A 27,971-nucleotide genomic window follows, 5' to 3' on the forward strand; every position below is an offset into this window, starting at 1 on the left:
TACTTATGTTAATTATTCAGGTATTGGCCCCCATGACATGCGGTCTGGCAGGACCTTCACTGTAGTCTTGCTTGGACTGGTGGAGAACGCCAGGACCAGACGCCATGGGGAGCCTTCTTTGGTGGTCACTTTGTTTGCATGGTAGCACCTTGACAATAATGTAGGACATTACTATAACACATTGGGTTTCATCCAGTTACATCTCTTTTGAGATGTAATATTTACGAGTACCACCACGCTGTCTATTGGAGGCACTGGATTATTCATGATTAGCATCATTAGTGCCGCTTGCTGTTTTGCAAATATATGCACATATACACATAGCACATTGGGTGAAGTATACAGTGAAGTCCTCCTCCATATTTTATCTTGCCTTGCTGCCACAATAAAGAATACTGTAGTGCTGTTTTCTAAGTATGTTGCAGCATAGTTTTGAACTTGTCAGCACAGGAGCTATAATAAAATGTCTCCTAAAAAGTTGTTCAGAGAAAACATAATTCCACAGATTTATTTATCATATTTCCTTAAGTACACATTTGCACCTTTAGTCACACAGTTCTCTGATACCCCTGAATGGAAAGAAGTGATTGAAAGAGGACATGGATCTGTTAAACTCATTAGGGACCCCAGTGGATACGGCAAACACAACATGGAAGTTAAGTAAGCAAGTGGGCTCATCAAATCCCATCCAAAACTACATTCCTTTTAATTGCAGCTTACACTGTATTAATACAGACTGAGGCAAAGTGTAAAAGGTCCTATTTTGTGAGCGTTTAGCACAGCTCTAACAGTCTTAACCACAAGGCTGCCCCCAGGCCCTAAAACAACATCATATTTTACCTCACTTGTTTATTTTAGGATTATATAATTAATGTCATTATGTATGAAATCGCTCATTAATCCAGTTTTAGTCTGCTAGGAAGCGAGGATGTAAGGTAAATTATAACAATAGCTGCACAGTGTTGCTCTTCACATCATGGACTTCATCCCAGCAGCTGTTGTTTGGAAAGGACTTCCCTGACTTTGTCTAGGATTGTGCAGACCTCTGCCATGGCTCCAAGTCCTGCGAATACAAGGGGAGCCTTCATATATTAACCAGATATAAACATTTAGGCAATCATATACTTACATATAGTGCTGGGGTAGCTACCCTAAAGGGAGTCTTTCAGACCAACCATAAAAGACAAAACTTTAAAAAAAAGGGGTGCACTCGCCAGTCTTCAGAAAAAAATCCTTTATTAAATATCACAGCATGGCAAGGTTACAGCATATCCATATCAAATATGACATGATATAGATATGCTGTAACTCTGCCATGCTGTGAAATTTAATGAAGGATTCTTTTTCTGAAGACTGGTGAGTGAACCCCATTTTTTAAAATATATATACAGTGTATATATACATACATATATATTAAAATAATTCCTTTATAAAGCATAATATAGAAGTGATATAAATACATAAGCTCCAAATACAATATACAAAAGAGTCTAATTCTCAGATGGCCTAATCAGTAGTAAGCAGTCTCTGTAAATGTCAGCAGGAAGTGCTGATGAAAATCATGAGGTATGAAGTCTAAGGATTGCACCTAGGAGAACTAAATGATATGGACAATCCGCAACAATATAATCTGTGTTTGGTTTATACCAGGTACTTGTGCCCAAATTTTAAAGCAAACACACCTGATTGCAGGCATCAATTAAACCACAAAAACATCTCTAATAAGGAAAAACAACTTTTCATCTCTCGCATCCAAAAATCCAATCTTCTGCCAAGGGGAGGGTTTTCAAACAACTAATCACAAGGTTCATAAACTGGCATCATCATTAGCTATTTGCACATGGAAATACAGCTTTTCAAGTCGTATATGTATGTCCAGCACCGTTCTGACCATCCATGCCCAGATAGATTTAGTGGCAGAATAAAGCAAATCTGCATGGGCATATATGTGTGCTCCCAACGATCTTGGCACACGCAGTGTAAATCCATGCAAGATATGCTACCCCAGGTACTGGCATAGTCCTCACTCTGTATCAGCCCAGTTTGTAGGTTGCTCACACTGAATGTAACTGACAAGCAGCGACAGAACAAAGAAAGAGTCAGAAGCCAAGGAGGACCGGAAAAAACAAGGGTACAGACACAACAGATCTAGAGCAAACATAGGTACTAGGGAATGAAGATGGAGTTGACAATCAAACCACTGCTAGAGAACTGAATTCCCAAACCTAACATGCCACCTTTCCTGTCATGATCTACTTTTGGATACTCAGATTCCCTCAATATCTGACTGTACAAGGAACTCAGAACTGCAAGAAGACAAGTGAAAAATAGGACTAGAAAATAAGAAGAAAACTAGAGTGTATATCAGCAGCAACAGAACAGGGGCAGCATAAAGATTGGAAATGGAGTATTTGCTATTAGAAAACAAGGAAGTGCTCTTTCTAAGCTTCTGCTTTTCTACATTCTTGAACTACAAATCCCATTTTATGACCATGAATAAGCCTAAGGCTAAAGGGGGAGAATGCTGGCACCAGTCCCTGACCTCTGCCATGAATGCAGGTTCCAGGTAAAAGAGGAAAAAAAGACAGCGACCAGAAAGTCCAGGGGCACCTACCTGTCTCAACCACTAGAGGGCAGGTTAAATAACTGCCCTCAACTTTCTGACGATAGCGGAAACATGGCGCACAATCAGACACTCCCTCCCCTGCAGCACTTTCACACGGTGGCCTACACTTCACCTACACCGACAGGCATGGTAATAGTAAAGGAGGTGGGGCTGGAATGTCCCAATATTTCATATACACAGTTCTCCCACAAGTACCATCACTCATATTTACATCATTTGAAGTACATTCTATCAGGACTTCCACCCCTTTCTTTCTGCATGTCGCTGCTGTCTATCGCCCACCTGGGCCACCCCAACAATTTCTGGAACCATTTTTTGCCTGGCTCCCTCACTTCCTATCCTCTGACATCTCCACCATCATCATAATGGGTGATTTCAATATCCCTATTGACAGTCCACAATCTCCTCATGCCTCCAAACTTCTCTCTCAGACTCTCCCAATGGACTGACTCCTCTACTCATCAGGATGGCTACTGCCTTGATCTTGTATTCACCAGACTATGCTCAGTTTCTGAATTCACTAATGCTCCTTTCCCTCTCTCAGATCAGAAGCTTATCACCTGCACATTCTCCTCCATTACATCAACCTCAATGTCACTAAAATCAACCAAGCCTTCTCTAACCTGCAGAAATAGTACTGCTATTAATTTTTAACAACTATCCACCTCTCTACCACAACTATTCTCATCAATTTCTACATTCACTTCTCCTGCAGTATCACACCTGAACCAGAATCTAGAAATAGCCCTCCATGAAGTGGCTCCAGCTATCCATCATACTCCACGTAGACAACCGTGGCATTCTAAATTAACAAGACAACTACAAAAACTCTCAAGCAAAGTAGAACATCAGTGGTGGAAATCTCGTAATCCAAGTGACTTCCTCACATATACCTCACTATCTACCACTCTTATCGTAATGCACTGGACACTGCCAATCTTTCCAATCTCTCATCCCTGCCCAAACACAACCCCAAACAACTTTTAAATACATTAAAATCACTTCTTACCCCTCCCTCATCCAACCCACCTGCTCCCTCACCCAACCTACCTGCTTCCTATTTCAAGGACAAGATTGATAAGATCCAAAATGAAATGATATGCACTTCCTCAGCCAATGACCTGCTCAATTCCCTACCTGAACCCTCTAGTACATTCTTTTCATTTGACCCCACAACTGAAGATGAAGTATCTACACTCTTCTCATCCTCCTACTCTACTACCTCTCTTCTTGATCCTATACCCTCACAAATCAGTAAAGCTCTGTGTCCTGTGCTCATCCCAACCATAACTAAAATCTGTAATCTCTCTCTCTCTACTGGTATCTTTCTATCCCTGTTCAAGCATGCAGTAATTACTCCCATTCTGAAAAAACAAAATTCTGATCCTAACTCTCTCTCAAATTACCATCCCATCTCCCATGTCCCTCCAAACTATTTGAGAGACTTGCCTACACTCACCTCAAACTTTCTTAACTCACGCAAATTACTGTACCCACTTCAGTCAGGGTTTTGTTCCTAACACTTCACATAGACAGATCTCTCTGCTTCTTTTGACACTGTTGACCACTCAATTCGCATAAAATCATTACAATCCCTAGGTCTTCAGGACACAGCACTTTCTTGGTTGTCATCCTACCTATCAAATCGCTCTTTCACTGTTTGTTTTTCTGATTCTGCCTCCTCTTCGATACCTCTATCAGTTGGAGTACCACAAGGCTCAGTTTTAGGTCCTCTGCTTTTGTTAATAACTTGACAATCAACCCCACCCCACTGCTTAGGTGTTATCCTTGACTCTGAACTGCCCTTTGTTCCCCACATTTAATCTGTCTCAAAATCATGTTACATACATCTAAAAAAACATATCCAAAATTCTACCATATCTTACACAAGACACTGCAAAAACTCTAATCCATGCACTCATTATCTCCCGCATTGACTATTGCAATAGTCTCCTTACTGAATCCCAAAACCAGACTCTCGCCACTACAATCCATTTTGAATGCAGCTGCGAGGCTGATCCTCGTAACCGAACGTTCATCGTCTGCTGATACGTTTTGTCAGTCCCTCCATTGGCTTCTGGTTTTCAATATAAAATACTTTCACTTAAACATAAGGCTATGCACATGGCTATCAGGTATTTCCATAAACTTCACAAAATAGCATGTCCGTGAGTATAATTTTTTCTGCACTTCACTAGAGAATGCAGGTATATGACACCCCTGAGGTTGTATCCATATACCAGATGTATATATAGGTGATATGAGATTAATCCTGCATGAGAGGAGGTATACCCTCTAGGAAAGCATAATTAGCGATCTAATATACACAGTAAGAATGTAATTAATAATCCCATATGCAAATGAACATCAATTGTATATTTACAATGAGGGAAATATCCTCCAAGAGAATTTAATTGACAATCCAATATGCACCTAGCTATCAGGTATTTCCATAAACAATTTATAGTATATGGGAAACAGGAAAATTACATTCCCATATTGGATTGTCAATTAAATTCTCTTGGATTATTAGTTACATTCTTGCTGTGTATATTAGATCGCTAATTATGCGATACATATACATCTGGTATATGGATACAACCTCAGGGGTGTCATATACCTGCATTCTCTCTAGTGAAGTACAGAAGTAATTATACTTACGGACATGCTATTTAGTGAATCAATTTCAACATTTAAAGATATTGTGGACCAGGAGGATTTCTGTGTATAGGGACTTTTTAGTCCCTGTTATCCTACTGTTATATCTATCCTGTTAGACTGATTGCCTCACTTTTTCAGAAATATTTGGATTCTGTTAGCACAGTATTTATCCTATGTGATCTCTGTTGGTCCAATATAAATCACATGTGGGGCTCAACCTATACTTCTAATTTGCTTTTTGCATGTGTAAATATGATATCATGTTTGACATATATATGATATTATCTTGGTAACAATTTGTGATGATGAGCTTGTGGAACAATTAAAGTATGCTCATGCAATACTTTCATTGTCGTATGTAATTTCTTAACAAAGTGGACGCTCTCAATGAGACAGTCCTACAAACCACCTTGCTTTGTGCTCAGCTGGGCATTTACACCTTCCAGAGCAATCAATTACCTACAGCCATACCATACTGGGTATGCCCAATCTCATCTGATCTTGGAAGCTATACAGTATGGGGCCTGGTTAGTACTTGGATGGGAGACCACCTGGGAATACCAGGTACTGTAGGTTCATACACACAGAGGTGAATTGGATAAGAGTGGTGGAACACCAAGTAGTTATACCCATTTGTTTCCACATATCTTTCTGGTTTTAACCAATAGATAATCACGTTGCAATTTTATTATCAGGGTTACAAGGGTACCTACACCCATTGATTGACAGATCAATACCTATAAGTTACAGGTGTGTGGTACCCCCTTTCAAATATTTTCACCTTTTTAATTATATGAACATTAGCATCATTAATATAACAACCCATTCTCTTGTGTGGCACGGGTCCCTTCTTATTTTTATTTGCATTTATTAAAAGTTATATTTTAACTTCCTATTTCATATCAAACATCTTACTAAAGAGTGCCCCAACAACAAGCCCTTCTTTTTTTCTTGTTTGTGGTTAATACTATACTCTGGGCTTTAGGAGCACCGCCAACGGTTATTTATGTTCCATTTGGATAAGTGATGAAATATTGTTGGCTTTCACTGAATTTCTATGGGTTCTATGCGGAATCACCCCCTTTTCTTCGTTATAATCTTAACGAGATGTTCTAATATTTTAATCTAATATTATGCATCTACAGTATGTACACATGTAGCTGTAATGGGGAAAATTCAGAGTTGCACGCAAGTTGGCCACAAATGTATCTGCATTGCGTGTACAGAACTAAATGAGGATATTTGCCTGCATACAGAGTTTTATGCAAGAATCGGACTGCCAATATCCGTATGCTTGTTTAACAAGCGGTCTTCAGTGCGCTCCAGCTCTTTTCCTGGTGCATGAAAGATATTATTTAAATGTAACAATTTTATATTCAGTTTCCTTTTGCTTATTTTTTACATTTGGAAAGTTATTCACACAGAGGGCCTGATTCAGAGCCGCTCGCAAGCGGCCGCTCGTTCGCTCCGAGCGATGTTCGCACATCTGCGCATGCGTATGGGTCGGAATGCGCATGCGCCAACCAGTCAGTGCGGTCGAAAAATCGAGCGCTCACAAAATAGCGAGTGCCTGCTAATTTGAGTGACAGGATGAGGCGTTTGTGGGTGGTAACAGGGGAAGGTGCTTGAAAACGGGGAATGGAGATTAGAACACAGGCGTGCCAAACGGCCAAAACGGGCGTTTTAAGGGTGTGCATAATTAACAAAGCAGCGTCATCGACCACGTCACTTGCTTGTTTCTTAGCCTGAACTGTTGGCATGATTGCGGTAGGAAAATCCTACCACAAGCACTGTGAGCAGTTCAGTCGCCTTTCGATGTACTCGATTAATCTAATAAATAGCGGAGATGACGTATGATGCGAGTGGCCAGGGGGCGTCTTTACAAAATAGCGAGCGCATGTTTCGTTCGCTCGCTCATACATAGAGGTGTCAACAGACCGCAAAGAGCGAGCGCTCAATTTAAATAGCCAGCCCCTTTTTCTGAACGAGCAAGCGCAAATGGCGTCCGGCTCTGAATCAGGCCCTGAGTGCCCGATAATATACCAGATTTCTCAGAATGCAAACTTTGTTATATTAATTAACCTCTCTTAACAGAACTGTTCTGTCCCCAACATGAAATCTAGGAGGTACAGGTTGAGTCTCCCATATCCAAAATGCTTGGGACTGGGGGTATTTTGGACAACGGAATATTCCGTATTTTGGAATAATTGCATATCATAATGAAATATCTTGGGAATAGGACACAAATATATACACAGAATGCATTTATGTGTTATATACACCTTATACACACAGCCTGCAGGTCATTTTATACAATATTTTCAATAATTTTGTGGCTCAAACAAAGTTTGTGTACAGAAATGAAATTCATTTATGTTTGATATACACCTTATATACACAGCCTGAAGGTAATTTTATACAATATTTTTAATAATTTGTGCCTTAGACAAAGTTTTTGTACATTGAACCATCAAAAATCAAAAGGTTTCATTATCTCAGTCATGCCAAAAAATTTCCGTATTTTGGAATATTTGGATATGGGAGACTCAACCTGTATAATGATCAATAAAAAGTAAAAACCTTACATACTGTACTTATATAAATTAAAACTGATATAGTCCTGCAAGAAATCAATATGACAGGACAAGAGTGTAATAAATATAGGTACAATTCTAATTTAGTATATGTTCCATTTTATTTAAAAGCTAAAAGGGTAGAGCCATCCTACAGTACTTGAATGAAGTATACCATTTGTAGGACATGTTACAATCATTGACCGTGAAGGTTGTTATATAATACTAGACTATTCAAAACGTGACAAAAGGTTAATAGTGTGCAATCTACACTTGCCCCCTCTCCCATTAAATATGGCAAAGTTATTTTTCTGATGTGAATGGCCAAATATTCTCTGTAAAGCTATGCGAGCGTCCAGGAGGACAAACCAAAAAAAAACAAAAAACGCCCTGATTCAGAGCGGGCGCTCGTTCAGAGCGTCCGGCTCTGAATCAGGTCCTATGTGCGCTATATAAATAACTGGTAATAAATAAATAAATAAATTTCTGAAGACTCACAGTTTCCGAATGATGTCTCATACTAGACATATTGAGTGGTCATTTTATTATAGCTGATGCAGTCTTAAGCTGGGTACACACCATGTCGACGGCTGACTGGTCGTCGCGCCAACCGAGTGGCCAATTCAGGTACGTATACACACTTACCGATCGGGTGCTCGACATGTCGTCCTGACGTCACAGCTGGGCGGGCCATTCGAATTTGCCTGCCCAGCTGTGATTTCAGCCCCTGCAGCAAGTGTACAGGCGGTCGGCGCCTGTACACACTGCCAGATGCACCGTGCTGCACAGTCGAGTCGACGCGATATGTCTGAACGACGTAGTTCACAGACATATCAAGGGTACACATCCGCAGACGCACTCGCGATTGAATGGCCAATATATATCCCAGTGTGTAACCAGCATTAGACAGATAATTAGAAAACAGCTTTAAGAATGTTAAAAATTGGTAAACAGAAATTATTAGTACACAGCGCCTGTTGGTGGATGTTTGGAGAGCTGCATGCACTGCTGATAGAGAATATACCTGCATCTCTAATGCTTTTGGTTCTATGGGCCTGATTCAGCACGGATCACAACTGAGATCGCAGCTGCGTAATCGCACGCATTGAAGCTGCGAAAATATGCTAATGTCTGCCATGGCATGGACGCCCACTACTGCTTTCTCACATCCGCAATACCTCGCAGTCCTCCGTATATATCGGTAACATCGGGGTACATTGGCCCCTCACGCACAATTACAACAACTCTGACCTGTTTTAGAATTTGCAAGTCTCATTGCACGCAGTGAGTACTCAGGCTGCGTAGGGCAGCATAGTGGTTAATTTATGCATGCCCATGCAACGACGTTCCAACGGACAGACACGCATGCGTTTCTGAAACCACTCCCCCATCGTTCACAGCCTGTCACTCACTCCGCGATGGATTCCACAGTGCGGCCATAATCGCAGTGCAATTGGTTTGCACGCGCAGTGCGGTGCATACACATGCGCAATACGCAACAATCGGCCAATCTGCGTACGTGGTTGCAATTACGATCCATCTATGCGGAATCAGGCCCTATGTCCAGACTAGGCTTTCTTTCAATAGAAACTCATTTTTTTCTTGCCTAAGTTTGATTCAGCTCACAAAAAGTGTGGGTCTGATTCTGAGTCGGATGCAGCTCCGTATACAGCAGCAAATAGTGAGTTTTAGCAAACTACCAGGGGCAACAGTGAATTTACGCAGTTTTGTATATCTCTGGGTAATTCTGAGTCGGGCGGATGTTAGCGAGAACTCTCCTTACGTGGAATAAGCGTTTCTGGGTGGCAACGTTGCATACAACAATCCATCTGGTAGGAATGTCATTGGATTGTCGCGAGCATGTATCTAGAGTACCATGCTATTCTGAGGGTAGTGTACAGCGAGAGAACGCCAGTTCCTGACAGATCACTTGCACCCAGCATGGGGTACAAGTGCCCATATGATTGATAATGGTTTCAGCTATTGACGGAAAAACAGTGGGCATAGCGGCTTCCCGCTTGAAGCTGTACGAATACCGACATTAGCATAATGTAGTAAATCTGGATTCCGCAGCTTCCCTTAATTACAGCTACTTTGCATCCTACTCAAAATCAGGCACTCTGTTTGAGGCAATTGGTGCACTTATTGAAAAAATCTAAATCTGCATGTTAGGAACTGTGTCTAAGGAATTGTGTCACTGACCTTTATCACCACACACCAGTGTCTTTTCGATGCATGCAATCTCCATGTAGCCGAAAGTACTAAGGCGTTTAATCTGCTCTGCTGTGATTGGATTATTCCACATGGCTGTATTCATGGCTGGGCAGAACAGCAGTGGTTTCTGTAAATCCCATGCACGGACCACGCAGGTCTGCAAAATTAAATATATATTAAGATAAAGGGTGGAGATTCTAGACACACACCACTCCTTTGTGTTGGAGACTTGGGACGTAGCTTACACCCATATGAAAGGAGAAATAATACAGCAGTTTCTACACACAAGGAAAGAAAACTGATACATGGAAAGTTTCTTGTGAAGGGAGTACAAAAGAAAGGGGAGATTTACATTGCCAAAACATATTCCGAGGAACTGGAAGCAGGATCAATATATTCATGGTGTTAAAAATGCCAATCTTTGAATATGGAGTATAAATGGACAAATGGCTATCAATATTACTCAGAGGATACAGGACCTCATTCAGAGTCGGTCGTAAGCGGCCGCGTCGGTCGTACCCAGTGATGTTCACTAAACTGCGCATGCGTAAGATTCGCAATGCGCGTGCGCAAACTAGCCAGGTCGTTAGTTTGAGTGACAGAATGAGCCGCTTGTGGGTGGTAATAGGGGAAGGTGCTTGTGAACGGGGGAGTGGAGATCCGAACGCAGGCGTGCCTGACTATGCAAACGGAGTTTAAGGGGAGTGCATAATTAACAAATTAGTGTCATGGCACACGTGACATGGGTGCTTTTACACTGACTAGATCGTAGTGCTTGAGAGAGGGTATGGTCAGCCTTAAGCTCTGCGATCAGCTCCAATGGGTCCCGATGGTCTCGATTAATCCTTATAACCCCGGAGATGACGTGTGTTGCGATCGAGAAAGGGGCGTGTTTTTAGTCTTAAGGCCGCTTCTTACCCTCGCTTGTTCAGCTAACGATCCCATCTTAGCGACGCAACTTGCGATCGCTTCATTTGCATATCCGACCCCTTTCCCCTACGACCGAGCAGCCGCTTACGACCGACTCTGAATGAGGTCCACAGTATTTTACCTCCATGACAGAAGTGATGTTCTGAGGACCTTAGTTATTAATCTTTGCGACACTGAAAAAGGTTTTAAGATATTTTAGGAGACACTATGGTGGCGATTATATTAGCTGTGCAAAAACTGACAATTATGTTCAACCATCACTTATTTTTGTAGATCATTACCTACACATCACATGGAGACATAACCCACAACATTTATACTCAACTTTGCAGCTAATTCAATCGCTCCCAATATGCTATTACTATACCAGACATGGCAACAGATCTTAGGGTCTATATTACTACATCACTGCTTTGTATTTCACAAATAGAGTCACCAGGGTGCCCTAACAGTGCATGTTTTCCATATCTCTTTGCTGGAGCACATGCAGTACTAACTATTTCGCTTTCTGTGAGTTGACCTGGAAAATATGCACTGTTAGGACTGAATTAGGGGAACACTGGCCTAGACTACGAGACATTCATTTACCAGCATTAAATACCCCTTTTAACAACATATTTGTTTTATATGTAATAAAATAATTTTCATCAAGGTACCGAGGACTGACGGGATCTACAAAATCCATGCAGTGCATCTAGACCCTCAGGTCGTGACCGACTTTTATGCTGCCTTGGTTTTTCTTTACTTTCCTCTAATGCTTAGGCTCATATGGTTGTTTTCCTAAAGCCAGGTAAATTGTACGGAATATGATTCAAATAGGCACATTTCACTGATTAGTTCAGATACAAAAATCCTTGAAAAAAAATTGTCTTTCGGCCAACTAAACAATTATACACAGATCTCAAACAAGCATTGTGCCAGAAAAGACAATGGTAATGGTGCATACACACGGTCAGATAAAAAGGACGATATAAACGCTAACTGTATTGTTTATCGCTTGATCATTTATATCGTTCTTTTTTTTTAACCCCTCCAATGACCAAACGATAGTCGATATCGATATCGACTATCGCCCATGCATGCCGGCCAACCTGGACGATATCGACAAGGTTAGCCTTTTTACTATAGGGACCCGCGATATCGTTACGTCGTTTGGGGGTTGGTGCATGTGCTGGATGTTCGATATCGAACATCCAGCACATGCAGAACGATCAGACGATATCGGATCGTTGTCTGATCGTCCCGTGTGTACGGACCTTAAGTATTAAGCATCGTATGGCTAATATTTAAATCCCCAATGATAATACAGTTACAGATGTGTCCTCATACATATAGCCTCAACACAAAGGGCGACTTGCCTGTTGTTAGTGAGCTGACAGTCCTGTGTTACTCTGCTAGCGTCAGGCATCCTTTTTTTGCTGAAAATGCGTCTAAGTCGCAATGTAATGTGACTAGGACGCACCAGCAGACTGTGATGATTAATTTGATATGCGACACTAGTAGATCTGTGTGCACCCGAGTCTATATATGAAGCACAACGGAACTTGGAATGAAAAAAGCTGCAGCCACTATATTGAAGTACTTTGTATTCAGAGTCTCATTTGCACACATATATACAAGTTGCATATCAAATTAATCAGCACAGTCTGCTGGTGCGTTTGCTGGTTGCATATCAAAATAATCAGCAGAGTCTTCTGGTGCATCTGCTGGTTGCATATCAAATTAATCAGTACAGTCTGCTGGTGGGTCTGCTGGTTGCATATCAAATTGGCCACTTACAACTAACATGACTATTGGTTTTGCATGCTGTCAATCCAAGAAGAGACAGGACTGGATTTGATGGCATTGTAGATAAATATATTAGACTAAGATGCAAAGGATTCTGGGCATTCTTCATGTGAACAAGCTTCCAGGCGAAACGCGCGTCATACTCAGGACCCAATCAGCTGACTCACACATACCATGACGACAATTGCACGGACAGCTCCAGGACACCACGCTGTGTTCAGCAAGACTGTTGAATGGTGCCGACAAGGAGTGGAGTAGTGGGAGACATCCTACAGCAGATGACCGGGTTTGTCCTACAGTACATCTCATATACACTACAGGGTTATGTCAGGGACTGACCGGGCTGTTAGTTGAACACACGCTATAGGACCGTATTCACTGACTCCCCTTTCAGCATATGACTATAGCTGGTATCATCTAGGTGGATATCATGCTGATATAACATCACACTCTGTTTCCACACAATAAGGAAACTGATAACAGGAGATATATACAGTAGCGTAATTTATGGTTGCAAAACAAATGTATTGAATCCATTTTTCTTATAAATAATATCACCTAACAGAACTAGGCACTGTTTTTCTATCCTCTCAGGGGTGGCCTGACTGACTTGGGGCGCATTTAACCCCTGCAATGCTGTAAAACATCAGATATTACCTAACACCCTATAAGTCCTTAACAGACCATACCTTTACTGTTATTTCACAGACCTAATTCTTACCACTCTCTCATCACTCATTTGATACTTTGTAAGATGAGAGAAAGCAGAAGTGGAGAGAAACTGTAAGGTCTTGCTAATGCTCTATATTAATCACCTGGATAGAAATTTGGAATACGTGTGAATCATAGGATATATGCAGCTATGAACATGTTTAAAAGCCTATCAATGATATTTAAACATATGTATATTTAATGATTGATGAGAAAGTAATATTTGGAATCCACGGCAGTACTATATACTTGTGTGTTTGACTGTGCAAACTTATTTTTCATCCTTGTTACAAAAGGAACAATCATTTTGTTTATATCATAGACGCTGGTCCCTGGTTTTCCCCTGTATATACTGTATACCCTATTATATAATTTTTGGTGTATTTCCCTCAAAGATCTGTATAATTATATATAGCCAAAGAGAGATTTTTTTCAATATATTCGCCCTATAAATTTTTCTGTTACTTTAGGAGTGAATCAAATTCATTTTCTTTGAACAGAATTGATGCCACATTTTTATGTGGTTATTTCTTATACATAAATCTAAATTGCATTCTATTTTATAAGTATATAAATAAAAATATGAGATATGGTAAGAACTTACCCTTGTTATCTCTATTTCTACGAAGTCCATAGGGTTCCACAGGATACCTTGGGGTATAGGTGTGACGTCAGTCGCGGGGCACCATAGAGTTAAGCTTTTTAGCCTCCCAGGATGCACTAGGGTCCCCCTCCTATACCCCGCCCCTGAGCCAAGGCACCTCAGTTAGTTATCAAGCCATAGGCCAGAGGAGGAGAAGGAAGAGAGAGAAAAAAGATCTGGACACATACAAGAATCACATTCTCACCAGAGGGAGACGGAAAACCGGTGACCAGAGCAAAGCCCATCTGCAGCACAGGTGTGACAGGGCGGGAGTCCTGTGGAACCCTATGGACTTCGTAGAAATAGAGATAACAAGGGTAAGTTCTTACCATATCTCATATTTTCTACTTCAGGGGGACCCACACCCCAAAAATGAACCAAAGCTGCACTACACAGTCTAAATATTAGCAGGACTTACCTATATTGTGCCCTGACTGGTGTGCATATTACATTGCCAGACTCCATGCTGTAACCAATGTAGTAGAAGTGCTAGTCTGAGTGGGAAGTGGCTCAGGCTTCCCAGGTGTGCAAATCAATGCACTAATTAGATTACAAAGAAAATAGATCTCAGACTGCACATTCTGGACATATATATATATATAATTGGAGGTGCTACCTGTGGAGACCATTGACATATACACAAAGAAGAAATACAGGTGCACAACTCCAAATTAACTGATTATATATAAATAAATACATTTTGCAGTAAATACAATAGAGGTATTTGGCATAATCTTGGCCAAGCTTATGGGCCTGCCCACCATCTCCGGGTAACCTCTTGTCGGGCAAGTCCCTAACATACTAAGGCTCAAATCCAGAGCGCAGGACACCCCCAAACTAGCCCAGCCAATCCACCCCAAAGCACCGCTCTAATAAGAAAGTAAAGTGTTAAGAGCAGCCGCTGGCCGCATATAAAGCATAAAAATAAAAAAGTGAAATACATATATATAAAGGAAACAGACAGTGAAGTATTAAAATGTGTTAAAGGAAAATGTGTTATACTGCGGTGCCCTGAAGCAGATCAGCAAAGCAATCTAGGGGGACCCACACCCCAAAAATGAACCAAAGCTGCACTACACAGTCTAAATATTAGCAGGACTTACCTATATTGTGCCCTGACTGGTGTGCATATTACATTGCCAGACTCCATGCTGTAACCAATGTAGTAGAAGTGCTAGTCTGAGTGGGAAGTGGCTCAGGCTTCCCAGGTGTGCAAATCAATGCACTAATTAGATTACAAAGAAAATAGATCTCAGACTGCACATTCTGGACATATATATATATATATATATATATAATTGGAGGTGCTACCTGTGGAGACCATTGACATATACACAAAGAAGAAATACAGGTGCACAACTCCAAATTAACTGATTATATATAAATAAATACATTTTGCAGTAAATACAATAGAGGTATTTGGCATAATCTTGGCCAAGCTTATGGGCCTGCCCACCATATCCGGGTAACCTCTTGTCGGGCAGGTCCCTAACATACTAAGGCTCAAATCCAGAGCGCAGGACACCCCCAAACTAGCCCAGCCAATCCACCCCAAAGCACCGCTCTAATAAGAAAGTAAAGTGTTAAGAGCAGCCGCTGGCCGCATATAAAGCATAAAAATAAAAAAGTGAAATACATATATATAAAGGAAACAGACAGTGAAGTATTAAAATGTGTTAAAGGAAAATGTGTTATACTGCGGTGCCCTGAAGCAGATCAGCAAAGCAATCTAGGGGGACCCACACCCCAAAAATGAACCAAAGCTGCACTACACAGTCTAAATATTAGCAGGACTTACCTATATTGTGCCCTGACTGGTGTGCATATTACATTGCCAGACTCCATGCTGTAACCAATGTAGTAGCAGCTTTGGTTCATTTTTGGGGTGTGGGTCCCCCTAGATTGCTTTGCTGATCTGCTTCAGGGCACCGCAGTATAACACATTTTCCTTTAACACATTTTAATACTTCACTGTCTGTTTCCTTTATATATATGTATTTCACTTTTTTATTTTTATGCTTTATATGCGGCCAGCGGCTGCTCTTAACACTTTACTTATTAGAGCGGTGCTTTGGGGTGGATTGGCTGGGCTAGTTTGGGGGTGTCCTGCGCTCTGGATTTGAGCCTTAGTATGTTAGAGACCTGCCCGACAAGAGGTTACCCGGATATGGTGGGCAGGCCCATAAGCTTGGCCAAATTATGCCAAATACCTCTATTGTATTTACTGCAAAATGTATTTATTTATATATAATCAGTTAATTTGGAGTTGTGCACCTGTATTTCTTCTTTGTGTATATGTCAATGGTCTCCACAGGTAGCACCTCCAATTATATATATATGTCCAGAATGTGCAGTCTGAGATCTATTTTCTACTTCAGGGTCCATAGGGTATCCACAGGATACCTTGGGGATGTCCCAAAGCAGTATCCTTTAAGGGTGGGGACGCTCCTGTGCAGAAAGGAGAATCCGCCGCCCGAAGGAAGCATCCTGAGAGGCGAAGGTGTCAAACCTGTAATACCTCACGAAGGTATGGACAGAGGACCACGTAGCAGCCTTGCAGATCTGAACTGCTGAGGCACCACGTCGAGCTGCCCACGAAGGACCCACAGACCTAGTGGAATGAGCCTTCACAGAAGGAGGAACCGGCAGGCCTTCATGAAGATAAGCTTCAGAAATAGCCATACGGATCCAGGCTGCCAACGTTTGCTTTGAAGCAGGCCAACTCTTTTTACGGAAGCCATAGAGGACAAACAAAGCGTCCGACTTCCTAAACGAAGAAGTGCGGTCAACATAAGTCCTTAAGGCCCGCACAACATCCAAAGAGGCCTCACCCACGGAAAGACCCGGTGAGTTAAAGGCTGGAACAACGATTTCCTCGTTAACATGAAACTGGGAAACAACTTTGGGAAGAAACTCGGGCCGAGTGCGGAGCACTTCCCTGTTCCCATGAAAAACCAAGAAAGGGGGTCTACAAGAAAGAGCCCCTAACTCAGAAACACGTCTGGCCGAAGCAATAGCAGAAGGAAAACAGTCTTAGCTGTTAGCCATTTAATATCCACTGAGCCCAGTGGTTCAAACGGCGGTCCTTGGAGAGCCCTCAGGTCCACAGCCAAATCCCAAGGCGCCACAGGTGGAACAATGGGCGGCTGAATGCGGAGTACACCTTGCATAAAGGTGCGCACATCCGGGATTGTAGCAATCCTACGGTGAAACCAGACAGATAGGGCCGAAACCTGTACCTTCAAAGAAGCAAGGCGAAGCCCATGATCTAGTCCCGCTTGCAGGAAGGCGAGAATCCGAGACAGACGAAACTCCCGCGGTGTATAACCTCTCGGTCGACACCACTGGAAGAACGTATGCCACACGCGATGGTATATCCTCGCGGAAGACGGTTTCCGAGCTCGCAACATGGTACGCACCACAGAGCTGGAAAACCCCCGGGACCTCAGCATGGCCGTCTCAACAGCCACGCCGTCAAAGACAGCCGAGTCAGGTCCGGGTGAAGACAAGGACCCTGAGACAGAAGGTCCAGTCGTAGCGGCAACCGCAGAGGACTGTCCACGGACAGACCCTGAAGGTCTGAGAACCAGTGCCGTCTGGGCCACGCGGGAGCTATCAACAGGAGCGTCCCTCCTTCCTGTTTGAATTTCCGGATTACCCGTGGAGGAAGGGAGACCGGAGGGAACAGGTATGCGAACCGGAACGTCCACCGGACGGACAGAGCATCCACCAGAGACGCCCCTTCGTCTCTTGTGCGAGACCCGTACACCGGCAACTTGTTGTTGTGCCGGGACGCCATGAGGTTGATCTCTGGAAGACCCCACCTGTCCACCAGCAGTTGAAAAATGTCCGGATGCAGGGACCATTCCCCCGGATGAACATCCTGGCGACTTAGAAAGTCCGCCTCCCAATTTAGCACTCCCGGGATGAAGACCGCTGATATGGCCGGAAGATTGCGCTCCGCCCCAACCAGGATCCGAGAGACCTCTACGAGAGCCGCCCGACTGCGAGTTCCTCCTTGCCTGTTTATGTAGGCCACGGTGGTAGCGTTGTCCGAGTGGACCTGCACCGGGTGACCCTGGAGAAACCGATGTGCCTCCTGGAGAGCATTGAAGACCGCACAGAGTTCCAAGATATTTATTAGAAGCTCCGCTTCTGTCGGCGTCCACCTGCCCTGGAACAAGTGTGGACCCGAAACTGCTCCCCAGCCCCGAAGACTGGCGTCTGTTGTCAACAGGACCCAATTTGGAACCCAGAACGGACGTCCCTTGTTGAGGTGGGTCGTCTGTAACCACCACGCAAGGGACAGACGAACCTCCGGGGTGATCACAATCGTCTGGGACTTCAGAGACTGAGGCAGCCCGTTCCACTTGGACAGGATCAGGTGCTGCAGAGGTCTGGAGTGAAACTGGGCGTATTCCACCATGTCGAACACCGACACCATGGAGCCCAGTAACCTCATCGCCGAGTGTAGAGACACCCGGCGGCTGTGCAGACAACTGCGCACCCTTGACTGTAAAGCAGAGATCTTGTCGTCCGTCACGAAGATCCTTTGCTGTCCCGAGTCCAATAAGGTTCCAAGATGCAGAATCCTCCGAGACGGGATTAGAGTGGACTTCTGCCAGTTGATTAGCCAGCCGTGCCGTTGCAGCAGTGCAATGGTCAGGTCCAAGTGGCGTAACAGGAGCTCTGGAGATCCTGCCACCAATAACAGGTCGTCCAAGTACGGCAACATGCGGACTCCCTGCATCCGCAGAGAAGCCGCCATGACCGCCTACACCTTGGTGAAAACACGTGGTGCTGTCGCCAGGCCAAAAGGTAACACCCGAAACTGGAAGTGGTCGCTGCGGATTGCAAACCTGAGGAACTGTTGATGGCGCAAAAGAATAGGGACATGCAGGTAAGCGTCCTGTATGTCCAATGACACCATGTAGTCCCCAGGTTCCAGCGCCAGAATGATGGACCGTAGGGTCTCCATCCAAAACTTCGGAACCCGCAAAGACTTGTTGAGTGCTTTGAGGTTGAGGAATCGGATGATACGACCCATTGGGTTTCTGTACCAAAAATAGATTTGAATAGAAACCCTGGCCCCTCTGGGAGAATGGAACAGGCACTATAACTCCAGCCTGGAGCATAGTGTGCAATACCTTCCGCAGCTCCGTAGCCTTGTTCCGGTCGGACGGTAGACCCGTGGTGAAGAATCGAGCCGGGGGTCTGTGCCGGAAGGAGAGGGCGTATCCGTGGGAAACCACCTCCAGAACCCAAGTGTCTGTCGTAGTAGCCGACCAACACTGGGCGAACTGCAGCAGGCGGCCTCTCACCCTAGGATCCCCCAAAGGGAGGCCCGGACCGTCAGGCCGCAGGCTTGTCATCTGGCTTGGGGGCCGGACGTCTGGTACTCCATGCCTGCTTCCGGGGCTTGGCCGATTTCTTAAGGCCAGCCTGTCGAGGAAACGACTGTGGTTTGGGCCTGCCCTGGGCCCTAGATGACCAAAAGGACGATGGTCCAGAACCAGAAGGAGCAGCGACCGACGGGAGACAAGCCGATTTGGCTGCCGCCAGCATGGCCACAATCTTATCCAGATCCGGACCGAAGAGAACTTCTCCGGTAAACGGCAACGCCTCCAGACCCTTTTTGGAATCTGCGTCCGCCTTCCAGGATCGCAGCCACAAGGTGCGACGAGCCGCCACCGCTGCTGAAGAAATTCTAGACACCAGAGTACTAATGTCTAGGGCCGCCTCGTTGATATAAGTGGCCGAATCACGGAGATTACCAATCAACTCCGCCTGTTCGGCCGGACAGTCGGAATCAAAAGAAGCCTCTAATGAATCCGCCCAGCGCTCCATCGCTCTGGCAACCCAGCAAATGGCCATAGCCGGCCGTGCTGCCCCCCCCGCAAGGGAATAAGCGGACTTCAGGCAGATCTCCACCTTGCGGTCTGTAGCATCCTTAAGGGAAGACATAGATGGCATCGGCAATGTGGCACTACGGACAAGACGGGTCACGTGAGAATCCACCTGTGGAGGGGATTCCCACTTTGCAAAATAATTATCCGCGAACGGATAAGCCACCGCCAGGCGTCTCTGCGACTGGTACCTTTTGCCAGGCTGTTTCCACGCCTCCTCTAAATGGTCCACCAACTGACCCGAAAGAGGAAAGACTGTGGCATCGCCCTTCACATCTTTGAAAAAGACATACTTAGATTTAGCCACTGGGGGAACTTCGTCCTCAATCACCAAGGCTGTGCGGACCGCCCGAATAAGTCCAGGAATATATACTTTGGACTTAGCATCAGCGTCCTTAGTATGGAGAGGTTCCTGATCGTAAGGATCCAAAATCTCCCCATCATCAGACGTCCCCTCGTCATCCTCATAAGGAGCCGACAGAGACGCCACCGGCCGTTTATGCGGCCGCATCACAGACTCCCCTTGCAACACATCCGACAAGTGCTGTACAGAACTCGTCAGGGAGTTAACCCACGCTGGCTCCTGAGAAACCGGGAGCGGGGAAATAGGGAGACTGTGGGGTACCACCAATTGTCGTGGGAAACCCTGCATGGGTGACGACACCACTGACTGCTGGGATAAACCCATCGGTGTAAACGCGGGCTGCGGAGCTAACTGGCCCACTAAGGCTGTAAGCGCCTGAGCGAAACAAGCCCAGGGCGGCTCCTGTACCGGTGCTGTAACCGTAAGAGGCCGCACCATGGACAAACACTGCCGGCAAAGGCCCTCCGCGCTACCCTCCCCCTCCGCTAACGGTACTTTACACGTAGTACACTGTAGCCGGAGGGGAAAATCACTTTCGGACATGATGGCACCACGTATGTGACCTCTCTCACCAATTATAACTTAAATAGGCGAGAGACCACCCTGCAGCACCGCACCGCAAGGGCTTAGCAGAAAGAACAGGGACAGTAATAAAGCTGACAGTCTTGAGAAGAAAAGTTACAGGCAGCAGCGCTAGCACAGTCACATACAATGCAAAGAAAATCAATTCCTGCACTAACAGCGCTGATCACTCAACTACGCAGACACAGGGCCTGGTAGGACACAGCGCTGCATACACAGACCTGACCACAGCGGAGGAGAGGTATGCGGGGGGACCCAGACCACAATGCTTCCGTCCAGCGCTTCCAGCAGCGTTCACCATGCGTTCTGGAGAAGATGGCCGCCGAGGAGCAGAGAGGAGGCTGGCCTGGGGGAGGAGCGCTGCCACAGGACCAGTCGGCAGCGTGCAGAGAGGGCTGTGTGCAGCGGGGGAGGCGCCGGCTGTGAGACAGGGAAGGCGCGCTCCCCTGGCATGCATTTAACCCCTGGGACGCCGCAGTGCTACCGCTCTGCTGCGGTCCGCTGTCCCAGGGGGTAGTGGAAAGCGCAGGTTGGTCGCCTGGCTCCACGCTGCAGCCAGTCCCAAGGGAGCCCCCTGCCTGGGGACTTAGGACCATGTGACCAGCGGGGACCCACCGCGGGACCCCGCTGCTTACCTTTGTCCCCCTTGGATCCGGCCATGGTCCGGAACATCTGGGGTCACCGCTAGCTGTGACCCCAGATGCTCACCAGCATCCCCGGATCGGTACCGGCGTTCTGGTACTGGCGGGGGTGTAGGGAAGACAGCATGGACGTCAGGACTGACTGTCCATGCTGTACATCCAGATGTGCAGCCAAAGCTGCACTGAAGAAAGCTTCAGGGGCTCTTCTAGGCCCCACTCCGACAGGTGCACCCGACTCCGGCCGGGCACCAAACTAAACTGAGGTGCCTTGGCTCAGGGGCGGGGTATAGGAGGGGGACCCTAGTGCATCCTGGGAGGCTGAAAAGCTTAACTCTATGGTGCCCAGCGACTGACGTCACACCTATACCCCAAGGTATCCTGTGGATACCCTATGGACCCTGAAGTAGAAATTAGTGATTTTACATTTTACAATTACACACAACACAGTGATACTAAGAGTGCCCCAGAAAGGAGTCTTCTAGTCTTGTCTGCGCAAGATTTTTGACATTTGGTTGCATATCAAATTAATCAGCACAGTCTGCTGGTGCGACTTAGATGCATTATCAGTAAAAAAAGAAGCAAAGAAGACTTCTGGCACTAGCAGAGTCTCACAGGACCTAGCGCGTCAAGAGGGTTTTTTAGCACGACTGCAGCAAACATGTGTAAGGACATATATATACAGGAGTAATCACATCATCAGGCCAAAGGCTTGGAGTCTGTTGGAAAATACCTATGGAGATATTTTATGTCCCTGAAAGGAAACGAAATTGTGGAGATTTAAGGTAATTTTAACTCATATCTTTATGTGGCTAAAATAACCCTTATATTTCAGATTTTAAGCAACACTGATATACCTCAAAAGTAATTTTATAGATGCTTGCAATTACAACATGCCATTTGCCCATTGGGACCATGGACGAGCAGACATTGCTATGTCTCCAGTGGTGTCTTTTCTGCCTATGGGGTGTCATCCAAAACTAATAGCTAAAATATATGCAAAGCTGTTGCTCACCGATCCTCACTTTACGCCCCCTGGCCGGGAAACGTAAGTGACACATCAGAGTAAGATTGGAGAGGAGTGTTGAAGGCAAGAAGGGTGATTTCTATCTATTTCTAAGGATGTTTCACAAAGAAATTAGAGACTTCCCATTATGTCCCAAATGTAAAAGTGAGGCGCTTTCATGTGGTCTTGTCCTGTAGGTAACAAAGCTAATGAAACAGAGTGCTTGGTCACTTACATAATGCTAACAGCCCTTACTTGTGAACACGGATTATGTACAGTGAGAATAGTGAGCTGTGAGCAGGTTAGGCTGCGTGCTCATGATTTCATTCAGCAAACAAATTTTTGCAAGAAAATGTACTTCTCATATTTGTAACGCTCCTGAGGCCCCTGCTTTAGCTAGATAGTGATATATAGTAGATAATGTGCTGCCACATTAAAGCTGCATACATAACTAGCTGAACTCTTCCCGCATTTTAGATAATGTGCTTCTGTTGGCAGGGACTGGATGTAAGTACCTGAATAAACAAATAATATAAAATGACATACATTATAGTGAATTTTGAGGTATAAGATAAGCTGACAACACGATTGTTTAATATGTTCTGCACATGCTTCCATTGTAAGGCTCTGTTGCACTAGTGACAGACAAAGATGAATTCTCACCAGGAGGTTGTCACAAATCCCACCGGAAATTTTCCCCAAAGTGTTGGCATCGAGAGGAGCCAGGAGCATGAGATCTGCCCAGCGGCGGAGTTCTATGTGTAGCACCGGGTCAGAACGCTGGTTCCACATCTGTGAGGAGAGTGTAAACAGTGAGTGGCACATAGGTCCTTGTACTCAGTGAGAAATCAACACAACACCTGTAGTTGTATCCCTATTATGTACATCACTGTACATGTAACCAGGACACTCTGTGCCTTTTGGATGGTTACCAAACATTATACTGAGCTGAAGAAATTACCGGCAAAATAAATCAAAATAATACAATTATTTTAAGTTAATAAAACTGCAAGGAGAATATTTGGGTTGAGTAGTGTATCCTGACAGTAAAGCAGTAAAATGCTGTCAGGTACTGTATGCTATGTATTTGTATCATAATCCTCTCAGTGTACAGTATGTACATATAATATGGTGGTGCTGTAAATAAAGTGCTTTAATAATAATCTATACCATTCCTGTCAGCTTTCAAACCTGGTAATTCCCCTACAAATAATCATAATCATGCATGAATCAAACATCAAGCTTTGACAGTATGGTATATCGGTGAACACTGCTGTAATGGACAAATGCACACAGCAACCAATCAGGTTTACTGTCATTTTTTTTTTAATAAGATGTACATAAAAGACACTAAGCATCATTGGTTGCAAAAGCCAACACCAACTTTGTTCTTTGCACCACTGTAAATAAATGTCCCCCATATATGAATATACAAAGTAAAAAACAAAACAGCAGTTATACTGTCAAACAATTACAACCCATTTAAGCATCTATCTTGTTATGTCATCTATGGCCCTGACTGCTGTAGAACAGGCATTCTAGGTATCAGCAAAATGACAACTTGCTGGACTTTATAAAACAATAACTAATGTAAGAAAGTCCATGACATTAGAATCCACTTGGTTTAATAGCAAGTGTGCTACATAAGCCCATTGTATGGAAAACATTGCCATCCATAAATCAATCACTATCTCCCCATCCCTCTGCGGAAAAGGTTATGTCTACTCAGTCTCTGTAGAATAAATAATGCTTTAGGGCAGTGTTGGCTAACCTTGACACTCCAGCTGTTATGGAACTACATAACCCAGCATGCACTGCTACAGTTTTGCTATTAGGGCATGCTAAAACTGTGGCAGGGCATGCTGGGATATATAGTTCCACAACAGCTGGAGTGTCAAGGTTAGCCAACACTGCTTTAGGGTAACGTCTGACACCAGACTGAAAACCTACATTGTCCCATTAACTTCAGTCTCTCAATATATTTACAGATTGTAAGACATAGAAGCTGCTCACCTCACCTTCCATTCATCCTCGTCACAATAAACTGACACAGTGATATCCTGCACGTTGTAGAAGTGTTTTGCTCTTTCTGTGCTTACAACCTGCACCTGTACCTGTAGGAGAGGGAGTATTATTCACATGTACAGAAGAAAGCTGGCCTTTATGTATGCGTACGATGTAGCGTACGATATATCGTTCCAATGCGGATCGGAACGATATATCATACACAACGTATAATGTGTATGCCTGATTCATTGTACCCGGACATCGTTCATTGCATCGTTCCATCAGCTGTCCTGCATGTCAGATTGGATGATGCAATGAACAATGTGGTACAGTTACATGCAGCATGAAATGATACATTGTGCTGTCATATGCACAATGTAAATAAAACGTCCATGTGCGCTTAGTCCATTTCTTAGTGTGGATATAGTTTACAGGTATAAACTTACTCCAGGTATTTGTAGAAGGCCAGACACTAGAAGTGGCAACTTCAGAGCTGCCACACTGCCTGTGACTCCCACAAGCACATGGGCTCCATGAGATGCAGGTGAACTCATATCTCCAGCAGTCATTGTCCGAATTGTCCGAAGGTTGTCCATCGATTAAAGCCTGCACAATAATACAATAAAGTCCAATAGAAATGTTATATTGCTGATATCGGAGACCTCACATAATGAAATATTGTTTTGTATTGGAGTTACAGGACAACTCTTCGATAACTTGATTTGGGCGTTAAGACTTTTCTTTTTGTGTGGTTAAAACAAACTGCTAAAGATTACGCGTTGCACAATAATATAAAGAACAAACCAGGAGACAAAGGGTGGGTACACACTAAGACGATATCGGGACGATTTGTCATATTGGAACGACAAATCGTCTAATGTATACCCTCCACTGCGAACTCCAGCAGACATAGGAGATTATTTGATTGACTGTGCTGCGCGTCCAATCAGGCGATATCGCATGTGCAGCAGTGCATTTTAATGTGGAATGGAACGAGGTAATGTTCCATCATTCATTAAATCGTCTAGTGTGTACCGGCAATCTGTGATGGTCTGGGGCGACCATCTGCACGATTATCGGTTGTCCTAATGTGTATTCGGCTAAATTGTAGTAAATTATTAAAACGCAATTTCCCCATCACTTGACTACTTGAGAGCAAAACAGATAACAAAAAACCTAATGTAAAGAGATAAAAGACACATTTGCAAAATGATTAGCCAGTGCTCCAAATATGCAAAGCCACAAGAGTTCTAAGTCCATGACCGTAGTCAGTCAAAAGATTGTCAAGCTCCACCCCAGTGACCAGAAACACTGCGGCTACTACAGGACAATACCATGTAGAAGTTTGAATGTAAAATGCAAAAATTAAGAGGGTTAAATGGTACAGTCGTTCAAGTTCCCGTGAAGACAACATTCAACTTTGAGGTATTTAATTTTAAACTTCTCAAGGCTATCTCTGTGAAATGCCCTTCCATGCACAATAAGACTCCTCTAGTCTCCAAACCTTCAAGCATTCCCTGAAAACTGACCTTTTTAGGCAAGCTTATTAAATTCCAGAGCCACCGACATAACCTCTATAAGCTATCCTACCTAATTACATCCCCTTTATACAGTCCACACATAACAAACATATTTTCTCTTTCTCCACTTTCACATCCCGCTGACCTTAGGCCAACATTCCTATGTGACTTGATCATACAACCCACCAAGAACCTCTGCAATCTAGCTGGACCAATATGCAATATGTAGCACTTATTCTTATGCATCAATGCCTATTTCCCTATAGATTGTAAGCTTGCAAACAGGGTCATCTTACCTCTTTCTATGTCTGTAATTATTCAGTTTTGTTTTATTACTATTTGTTCCGAATTGTAAAGTGCAGAGGAATATGATGTCACTATATAAGTAACCATTAATAAATAATAAATACATAAATGTAGAAACAGGTAATAGAAATCACCTGGACTACACCTTTTAGGATGGTCTTCACCATACATCAAGAATCTATTGGCACAATGCTCAGTTTTCCAGATGATTGTGTCTAATGATCAGCAAATTTCAACATTTTGGAAATCCTCAATTTGCCAATTTCAACTAAAAAATTATCGGAATCGGCATGTCGGGGATTTCTAACATGTTGGATTTTGCAGATTGTCATGGAATTGGGGATCAGCAAATCAGATCGGAGATCATGAATTGTGTGCTGTTCTGATGCCGACACACGATGCCATGAAGGACATATAATGTACGATATGTCGTTCACCAGCTGCCTCCACAAGCATTGGGTCATTCATCAAATTGACAGATTTGGGCTTGATCTGTCGATGCGCGCATGGTCGCTCATAGTGGGTACACACTGGCCTATGTGGACGATATGTTGGGCCAATCCGCCGAATTAGGCGACATATTGTCTAGTGTGTATTCAGCTTGAGAATGGGCAATAAAGCTCTGTTCGGTCTCTCAGTTCCAGGACACATTTCCAAAAGTGCTTAACAATTACATCTTTGGATAGAATTCAATTATTTTTTCGTGACCTCTCTCCCATAAAGTGATGGGGCGATATTCAATTGTTTTAGGCACCTATTACTTTTCGTACAGGTCGTGCCCATACGCACTGGATTTAGATTAGGGATGTGCAGGCTCGGATAGGTTCGAGTTTGCACGTGGAGTTCGGATTTTTCCCTCCAAAAAAACGGAACTCAGAACGAGGCAAAACGTCATCTTACATGGACGAACATCATCATTCCTGGACAAAAGACCAGGAATGATGATGTTCGTCCATGTAAGATGACGTTTTGCCTCGTTCTGAGTTCCGTTTTTTTGGAGGGAAAAATCCGAACTCCACGTGCAAACTCGAACCTATCCGAGCCTGCACATCCCTAATTTAGATGCGTAAAGTGGAGAACACTGTATGAAGGACCGTGTCTACGTTCGAGAACTATATGAAGACAAAGTGAAAGAGTGAGGTTAATATATGACCATTTTTATACACGCATTTATTGCTCTAATGCTAGAATCAGACATGAGCAGGACTTTTGCTGTGTATCCTATAGCAAATCATAATAAAAATAAACGTCACTTGGTAAAATAAATCGAACGCTATAAGTGTCTTATATAAATGACAAAAAATATTAATAATTCAATTTACCACGACAATGGCACATGCCCTCATTCATCTACATGAGAACAATTGTTGAAGCCACAGTTGACGGATCTTTCAGACTCGAACAACCAGGACAGGTCCCTGTAATTCGTGTAACGGGGAAACTACAACTCCCAGAGTTCTCTCCGTCGCACTGGCGTCACAGCTGCAGCTCCAGCT

At 43.9% G+C, this 27,971-nt stretch overlaps 1 protein-coding gene and 1 pseudogene across 1 annotated transcript; one reads left to right on the forward strand and one right to left on the reverse strand.

Moving 5' to 3' along the window:
* Window positions 1-494: 494 nt before the first annotated feature.
* On the reverse strand, window positions 495-27,965 carry PPCDC (phosphopantothenoylcysteine decarboxylase). The gene is made up of 6 exons (XM_088443644.1): window positions 27,798-27,965; window positions 25,096-25,255; window positions 24,661-24,756; window positions 23,306-23,434; window positions 10,063-10,231; window positions 495-1,063 (listed from the first exon to the last, which is right to left on the reverse strand). Exons 2-6 carry the CDS (start codon window positions 25,243-25,245, stop codon window positions 984-986), a joined length of 624 nt encoding a protein of 207 aa, XP_088299770.1. The 5' UTR covers window positions 25,246-25,255; window positions 27,798-27,965; the 3' UTR covers window positions 495-983.
* Window positions 5,745-5,863, forward strand: LOC148540397 (5S ribosomal RNA; annotated as a pseudogene).
* Window positions 27,966-27,971: the final 6 nt, after the last annotated feature.

The sequence above is a fragment of the Taudactylus pleione genome, unplaced genomic scaffold (genome assembly GCF_031769625.1).
Source record: "Taudactylus pleione unplaced genomic scaffold, aTauple2 ptg000019l, whole genome shotgun sequence".
NCBI classification, from domain to species: domain Eukaryota; kingdom Metazoa; phylum Chordata; class Amphibia; order Anura; family Myobatrachidae; genus Taudactylus; species Taudactylus pleione.